This window comes from Bicyclus anynana, chromosome 17, assembly GCF_947172395.1.
Source record: "Bicyclus anynana chromosome 17, ilBicAnyn1.1, whole genome shotgun sequence".
Classification (NCBI taxonomy): domain Eukaryota; kingdom Metazoa; phylum Arthropoda; class Insecta; order Lepidoptera; family Nymphalidae; genus Bicyclus; species Bicyclus anynana.
This window is the reverse complement of record NC_069099.1, coordinates 3718346-3727543: the sequence shown is the minus strand read 5'-3', so window position 1 is coordinate 3727543 and position 9198 is coordinate 3718346. Positions and strand designations below refer to the sequence as shown.

The window sequence follows — 9198 nt, the reverse complement described above, 5'->3', positions numbered from 1 at the left end:
GGGTATGGTGTTAGGCATCGTCTGTGGCTACCATTCTACAGACAAAGACGTTGGTACCGTCAGTTAGCGTTCTAATTTATTGCTGCTTAGTAGAAACCGAGATATGGGTATGGTAACAGGCCTTTTTCCTCTAAAGGTTTTAAAAAAATCCGCTAGGAGCAGCACCGTGGGTAGATACATCGCAAACACATAATCGTTATAAAATTTTTTGAGTACAGCAATTTTTTTATAATAAAATAATCAAATAGATACATATATTATATGTTGAGTTTCAATGTACTAGCACAAAAAATGTTTTGTAAAATTTGTAAATGTCGGATACGGCAATCCAGCGGTTAATTGTCTTTTTTTTATTTAAAAGGAAGCTCGATTTGTTTTGATATCTCCACTGACAACAAAGTATATAATATAAAACATTTTTACCTCCCCAGTTAGACCTTGACGAGAATCTCAACTGATGGTAAGTGAGGATGCAATCTAAAATGGAAGCGGACTAAATTGTTCATTGACAAAAAAGGAGAATGAAAATCCACACCCCTTTCGGTTTCTACACGACATCGTATCGTAACTCTTTGACGGTAGGGTGGTGACTAGCCACGGCCGAGCACTCCCACCAGCTTGGCCTGGACCAATTAAGCATACTTCAATCGATCCAGCCAGGGATCGAACCCAGGACCTCCGTCTTGTAAATATTTGTTGAAGTTTAAACCGTTACCACGTGGAAAATGTAAAACTTGGTAATAAAATACCAGGAAACTGGCGTATGTTCTTGTAACTTAATTAATGATAATTAGAAACAAGTTACATCTACAGGTGCACACTAGCACATCATATAAAGTATACACGTCACAATTACTCGTTTATGGACACTAAGACATATAAAATGGCAAATAGATGCGCAGCTTCGTAAGAAAACATTAACGTGTACTTAGTTGCAAACGTTGCTTATATAACAATTATTGATTTAGAAATTATTATTATTTTAATATATAATTAATAGTGATGTAAAATATAATTTTAACTAAGTAATAATTTAAGTATTTATTGATAATTATTATTATTGAATCAGCCATGGTGACCTTCAAAGTTTTATTTTGCCTATTTGTGCTCTCTGAGTGCCAAAATTTGTTTACTTCCGCACGATCTCGTAAGTATTGTTTTATTTTTAACCGACTTCCAAAAAGGAGGAGGTTCTTCGTTCGGCTGTATGTATTTTTATGTATGTCCAGTGATAATTCTGGCACCGCCTTCAAACTGATCAGAAGGTAGCACATAGGTAAGATGTTATTTTTTGCTTTTTAGTTTAGGTTAATTTTTGAGTTGGAAGTCGGTTGAATTTTTTTTATTAAAATTTTTTATTACTAACGGACGCCCGCGTAAAATTCTGTTTCCTACAAATCCTCTGGGAATCATAATTTTTTCCGGGATAAATGTAGCCTATGTTCTGCATCATACAATCTATGTCTTTACCAAATTTCATCCAAGTCGGCTTAGTGGTTAAGACGAGATAAAGTAAAATACAGACTAAATCTTCGAATTTGTAATATAAATACAAATTATGTAATTAAATAGTGAACTAATTGAAGTACTAAAATAAATATCAATAATATGTCCGTAGGCAATGATATTAAATACTGTTAATATTATAAGCGCATGAAAAAACGAGGCGCTCAAAAGAGGAAATTTATAATCAACTCTATGTTAGTTGTGGTCAACAACGAACGTTATTCAAACAAATAATACCTAAATATGTCTACAATGTCGAGTTGTGTGTTCAGGATGTGTAAAAACTATATATACCAGTACATAAAATGAAAAACAATTAAAAGACAAAATTGTGCATGTGTGCGCTCTGTGTTGTAGCCTTTATTCGGATTTTTTTTTTATTATTTACAAATTAGCCCTTGACCTCTCGCCCTTGAATCTCACCTGATGGTAAGTGATGATGCAGTTTAAGATGGAAGCGGGCTAAGTTTTTAGGAGAAGGATGAAAATCCACACCCCTTTTGGTTTCTACACGGAACGCTAAATCGCTTGGCGGTATGTCTTTGTCGGTAGGGTGGTAACTAACAGCGACCGAAGCCTCCCACCAGCCAGACCTGGACCAATTAAGAAAATAATCGGACCAGCTAGAGATCGAACTCAAGACTTCCATTTTGTAAATCCACCGCGCATACCACTGCGCCACGGAGGCCGGATCACTTTTTGCGGTGATTTTGTAGGGACGTAACCATCTATAGTATAAAATTATCATTGTTTGTAGTTATTGTATTACCAAATAATACTTGACTTGATTTGCTAAAAAGACTTTATGATTGTATTTTTCAGGTAACATGCGACGATGCTTCGATTGCGTTTCAGTGAAATCGTGTGAATCAGCCGTTAAATTTGCTACCATGCTACACCAAGGATCTCTGCCTGAAGAACAAAGAGAAACGTTTTATAAAGCCGTGTGTGGTTACGATGCATACGAACCTAATGTACCAAAGGTGGGTGAGTTCACATAGTGGCTTGTTTTTAAGATTATAACATTCCCGTAACATTTATAAAGCAATAGTCTAATAGCTTCCCACTGACATGTAAGTACCATACCACAGATGTGGGTAATGACCCACGAAAGATAGAATTAGTTGGTTATGTGGGGTATATTAGGGGTAGAGAGGGGTAGATGTATAGTAGAGGTAGAGTAGGGGTAATTATAATTTAGGTTATGAATGTTTACAGGTGTGCTGCTCGGACTTTCCCATGATAAAAACAGCGGCAATGCACCCACGAATGAATCGAGGAAGTAGTGAAGAAACTAACCTCGAGGATTCCATTGAAACACATCCTAATGTCGATCTGCTGCCAAGCATCTGCGGAGGCATTGACGGAAGACGCATTATCAATGGTCACGTCGCTAAGTTGTACGAGTTCCCCTGGATGGCTCTCATCGCTTATAACACAAGTATATACTTTTTCCTTAGAAGTAAACTCTTTAGTAGAGCCATTACATTCGGTTTGAAAGTATGCTAAGGTTATGGTACATATCGTGACATATGACGTTGGAGTCCCAAGGTGCTGGAATGGCGACCTTGCACTACAAAGCGCTGAGTTGGTCGATCCCCACCAGGTGGACTGATGACATCAAGCAAGTCGCAGGGATTCGCAGGATGCAGGTGGCTCAGGGTCGTGATGTATGGAAGTCCCTACAAAAGGCCTATGTCCTGCAGTGGACGTCTTTCGGCTGATATGATGATGATGATGATGATGATGATGATAATGATGATGATGATGATGATGATGATAATGATGATGATGATGATGATGATGAAAGTTATGTACACATTCTATTTTTCCTTTTATGACAAACCTTTGAGTTCTTCAAATTTAGACGCTTCAACGTCAGCAGTCCGACTCTTGAACTTAAATTGTATGGCTATAATCAAGCAACAGTAAAAAACAGCTGGTTAGTAACAACTTTTAATAACCTCGTTATTGATACAAGTTGGGAGGACGGTAGAGTAACAAAAGTTGTTACTAACCAGATGTTGTTTTTTACTGTTGATTAATTAATAGTTATACAACTTGACAGCCACAATGTCCTACAAATTGCGTGGTCCATTAACTCGTTCTGAAATTTTCATTTCCTGGTAACTCAGTTAGCTACCAGAATCAAGAATTTTTGTAAATAACTTTTTTATTTACGAGAGATGAAGCTACTCATGAAAAATTAGCATGTTAGTAATCAGGTGTAAATTTTGAAATGGAATTTAATACATAGAACATAAATATCCAAAATAAGTAATATGCAAAAGGCCGCCTTATAGATTAGTAGCGATCTCTACCAGATAACCTTAGGTTTAGGAAAAAATATTCCGAGATTTAACTGCAGATGGTGTATATCTATCTATACTTATACGATTGTTAGGGTGTGCAGCTTAGAATCTAATCCTAATAAAAATGTTTAGGTATAGGTACGCAGTTCCATTGCGGTGGGAGCGTTATCAACTCAAGATATATTCTGACAGCTGCTCACTGCACTATCAATGTATATACTGGTGAATTTAAGAAAATAGCTGGCGTACGAATTGGGGAGATAGATTATAATACAGATTTTGACTGTCAAGGAAGCTACCCGGATAGAATTTGTGAATCTAAGATTCAGGTAAAAACACATTTTAGAATTTAAACTATTGTGAGTGCTTTTTTTTGCCACCAAAAAGTATGGCTGACATAGACATTGCATAGGTTATTGTACTTAGTTTTTACACCAACTGTAAGGTGGGTATGGCATACCCAAATATGGATTTGTCAATACTATTCTATATTTTATCTCATTAACCTGATGTTAATTAATATTTTTTTATATATTAATATTATACTAAGATAATGTCAAATAACTTAATCTTAGTCTTTCACCAAGTATTACGTCTTTAGGTCACTTTGTTCACGTGATCTTCCACAGAATAAATTTATCTTTTATAATTAGTTTTGACATAGTATATAACATTCAAATTCTTCTATACAAATTAAAATACTTATGAGCAGTTTGTTACATAATATTGGGTTTACTCCTATACCAACGCAAATGTCACAAGGCCGACGTTAATATCTCTCTGCACCACCAGCCAGGGAAGCCTGAGAACTGAGCCAGCTGAGTTCCAGGAATCGCACATTTAAAAAATGTTTAGTGTTTTAAAAAAAGGCCGGGTATAAGATACCCGATCTCACTTACAGCGGGTTAATCACGCGGTAAATTTGACACTTCATCTAAAGCTTTAGGAAAATTATTGATATTTTGCAGGATATGTACGTGGAAAAAATAATACCCCATGAAAATTTCTTTGCACAACAACCAAAGGCAGATATTGCGCTTCTTCGCCTTGCTGATCCAATTACTATGTACAGTAAGTATTGCTAAGTATTTTAAGTTTTATGAAATGCGGCAGTGCAAGTTTTTCAACACCTATTAACAGGAGAAATTAAAATTGGTATTTTAGTAGCAGTGACGTGCACACAAGGTTTTTAACTAGGATAGGGAATAAACTATAAAATACAAACTCCTTCTACAATACAGAATCCACAGATAAGGAATAAAAGGCAGATAGAGCACACGGAACACGACGGAGTTTTTCGGAAATTGCCCCTCCCCCCCCCCCCCTTCTTATCTCCGAAACTACTTAACCTAAAATTTTGAAAAAAAAACTAGTCTAACTGCATCATGTGATACATCAAATGAAAGAACTTGTTAAAAGGATCACAAATATTTATTTTCTGTAATTTTAAAATATTTAAAATAAATATTTTCTAAGTTATTTAAAAAAAACATCGAAAATTTTAATCTAAAATTTAAAAAAAAAACAGAAGTTAACTTTCTACTTGAAGAAATCCGGAAAACTTTGAAATTTTATTTTTTTTTATATTAAGTTCACTTTTGGGGGGCAATATGGAAAATTAAAAAAAAACGTAAACTGCATATCACCAGTATCTAATAATATGATAACATGACATTTTGAAAGTAGTTTACTTTCAAAATGTCATGTACAAGTCTAATTGAAACAGATGAACTTTGAATTTGACTTTAATCAATTATTAAATTGTGTTACAGAAAATGCGGCTCCAATATGCCTGCCAGTGTACAGTGAGCTACGTAACGTAAACCTCACGGGCCTTAACGGAACTGTGGCTGGCTGGGGAGCTACTGAGAAGGAAACACAATCCACTATACTACTGAAGGTCCAAGTTCCAATTAACACTGATGGTGCCTGCGCCCATGACAATAAGTAAATATAACAATTCTCTTTTTCAAACAGGAACAGTTTTCTTCAACAAATAAAATACGTGTACCTTGTAGCAGAAAGAGCTATAATAATAATCTAAAACTTCCAAAACTATAGTAAACTCGGTACCGCTCAAATCATCCTTATTTTCTATATAAATTAATCAAAAAATTTACCTTTTTTTAAAAATAAAACAACCGTTAGCGCAATATTGCCACCACATAAGTGTCTGGCTCACGTGATTCTTAGGGCGTGTCTAAACACATCGCTGTAGCAAACCGCGACAATTGCGAGGCACAATACGGGCCTCTAGCCATGTGGCACGTCGATTCTCTTTCTACAAATGCAAACTCTTCGAAAACTAACAAAAATGAATGACAGATCGATCGAAAACGTGACCTGTCGATCATTAATGTCGTTCCCAAACATTTTTTAATTTTGGAAGCGTTAGCGTATATAGAAAGAGAATCGACATGCTATATGACTACAAGCCCTGCCACGCGACTAGTGTGTACATCCCAGAAGCAATCGTGTGCGCATTCGTAAAAATGTTAGTATTAGTACACACAGCGTGGCAATCGTGAGCGGCATGCCGCGTCTTGCGTGGTTGCCGCGCGTGGTGGACACGACACTAATAATATTTAAGTTAACAATATTTAAAAATGACGCTTTATATTTTGATTTTGGATAATAATAGAATTAATTTTTTAGCCACTTCCACGCCCATGATATCAACCAGATATATAAACAAACGCCCCGTTAAGCCCCGCCCCCTATCAAACTTTGACTTTTATTTTTCTTTTTTAAAATAATTAACTTTTTCAAAGTCAATCAAACTTTTCTTACACAACACGAAGATATCTACACACCAGATTAAAATACACATTTTCTAGAATAAAAAACCATAAGAACTTAGAAATTCATTAATAAAATTATTAAACTTCGATCATTAAATTAACTTAAGGTTAATTTAATGATCGAAGTTTAATAATTTTGTTTGACTTGAATAATGAACCAAGTACCCGACATTTAAAAATCTAATTTTGACAAATGACAAGTTTCTTTATTGTCAATAGAAAAAAGGGGCTGTACACACTCTACAATTAGAGAGCAACGTAGAGAATGCCACAGTTTAAATAAAATTTACAGCGACAAAAGTATTGCTGCGCTAAATCTACCGGGTATACGTATGTCCCACGGGCGTTCAAGGGTCGATCGATTACCGGGACCAGTGCGTCCCATGGGCGTTTCGGTGGATAGAATGTTTACCTAACACCATCCAAAACCACGTTGGATTATCGAGGATACATCTTACCAGTTTTGAAAATATGCACAGTGCAATTTCAACAAAATAACGAAGATGATAAATCTTTTGTTTATGATTTCAGTAACGGAATACTGTGCGCTGGTGAAGAATTGAAGGACTCTTGCGAGGGTGACTCGGGAGGTCCTCTTATGGTAGAGTCGGACTTCAATGGTTCTATACGGCAGGTTCAATACGGCATCGTTTCTCGAGGTCCCCGGACGTGTGGATCAGAAAACCCTGGAGTTTATACAGATGTATCGAAGTATATGGATTGGATATTAGACAATATTAGGAAATAGTTTTGTACTACTCCTAGCACAGTCTTTCCTGACTAGTTGGAGGGGAATGGGAATAATGGTCATATTAAAAAAAAATTAAAAGATGAAAATAGATATAACAAATATTCTTAAAAAATAGTTAATAATAAGAATAAGAATAAGAATAAGAATAAGAATTGTTTTATTTGAATAAACTCGGTACATAAATAGCAATGACGTCCTGGCCCTTAAACTAGGTAAGCCCGTGTCTTAAGGGCCAGTGACTTCCCTGGGTACATTTGCTACATACAATATCCAAAAGAATTTTTACAAAGATCTTAAAAATACATTACTAAAAAAAAAAGAGTTTATAATTTTTAATGTTGTGTGCATATGTTAGTGTGTGTGTGTGTGTGTGTGTGTAAATACATGCATGCGTGAAAGTGCGGGTATGTCTGTGTGTGTGCGTGTGTGTGTGCGTGTGTGTGTCTGTATGCGGCTATGTCTGTGTGTGTATGAGTGTGAGTTATAACTAGACTTCTTTACTATTAATATTATATTTACCTTTAATTTATTTATATTAATATTTAACTACTAGATTACGTACTACTTTCAAAATACAATCTTAATTTTATTTTATTTGTGGACTAAATATGGATTCATTATGTTTTCCGTATTATCATAATTAACTGTAGATAATGTGGATTTTAACCACTTTTTTAATGAGTGTCTAGAAATTTCCGAGATATTTTCCTTTCTGTTCATGTACCTATACAGGTATGGAGCTAAGTAATTGTACTGACGTCTGGCAAAAGTGGTTTTTGTTAAGGGTAAAGGAAAATACGTTCTGCGCCTTAACTTTCTATGCTGTATGATGGGTTGGGACTTGCTCTTGTGATGGCGTAGTACAGTAAACATTATATATAGCTGACGTACAGAGAGCAATTCAGAATCTTTGTACAATTCTTCTGTTGGGTATCTACGCCACTTTTTCAGCATTACTTTAATGAGTGCTCTCTGCGCTCTTTCTACTTCTATCATGTGGGTAGCAGCAGCTCCACCCCATGCAGGTATACAATAGATAAGCAGTGATTGACAGAGTGCAGTGTAAATATTGAGAAGGCTTTTTTGGTCTAATATGTCTCGTAGATTTTTGAAAATGGGTATTAACCGTCGTACTCTCTTTGCTAGTGTTGTAATATGTTGGTGCCAGTTAAGGTGTTGATCGATAATGACCCCTAAATATTTTATTTGTGCAGTTTCTGCTAGGGTATCACATGTGCACATGGCAGGGATATTAGTTGCTTCCAGAGAGTTACAAGGATACGTGTGAAGTTTCAGGCTAATGCTTTGCACGGGCTGTGATGCTTTTGTGATACTAAAGCACATGAACTTTGTTTTTGATGCATTTACAGTTAGCAGGTTAGCTTCTAAACTTCTAGTTATTATACGAAGTCCTTGCTCAGCATGATTTTGAGCCTCTTCCCAGATAATATAAGAATAAACTAATAAAGGAAGAAAATAAATATAAGAAACTGACTTTAATTGTTCCTTCCAGGGATATTTAGCAACATGTAAATTGTAAGTGTTACATCATTCATCACTACAGAGATACAATAAAACTAAAACGGACATTCAACGACAATAACATAAAACTAAATCCCCATTCGCACAAGAGTTTTTTGTGTGAATGAGGGCTTAGACTTGAAAAAGATAGGGTGTCATGTAGGCAGCATTCCCGCGCTGAAATACGATTAAAATACTTTTCCGGGGAAAGCTGCCCGCCCAAGAGCCTGTCGCCTCCCTGAGATGTTTACAGATCTCCTTCTGAAATGTCTGGGCGCTCCTTTCCCACGGATGCATTGTCTGGATG

The 9198-nt window shown here is 35.9% G+C and overlaps 1 protein-coding gene across 1 annotated transcript; it reads left to right on the top strand.

Moving 5' to 3' along the window:
* The first annotated feature begins 901 nt into the window (after positions 1–901).
* LOC112044672 (CLIP domain-containing serine protease HP8) lies at positions 902–7522 on the top strand. The gene is made up of 7 exons (XM_052886504.1): positions 902–1147; positions 2329–2489; positions 2725–2947; positions 3951–4147; positions 4787–4889; positions 5591–5765; positions 7151–7522. The coding sequence occupies exons 1-7, from the start codon at positions 1072–1074 to the stop codon at positions 7365–7367; spliced, it is 1152 nt and encodes a 383-aa protein (XP_052742464.1). The 5' UTR covers positions 902–1071; the 3' UTR covers positions 7368–7522.
* The last annotated feature ends 1676 nt before the right edge of the window (positions 7523–9198 follow it).

Excerpts from the sequence above, each read along its gene's own strand:
- LOC112044672 (XM_052886504.1), top strand. The coding sequence starts at position 1,072 with ATGGTGACCTTCAAAGTTTTATTTTGCCTATTTGTGCTCTCTGAGTGC. Across the intron at positions 4,148-4,786 it reads TTTGTGAATCTAAGATTCAG|GATATGTACGTGGAAAAAAT; the intron begins GTAAAAACACAT and ends GATATTTTGCAG. Across the intron at positions 5,766-7,150 it reads GCCTGCGCCCATGACAATAA|TAACGGAATACTGTGCGCTG; the intron begins GTAAATATAACA and ends TTATGATTTCAG.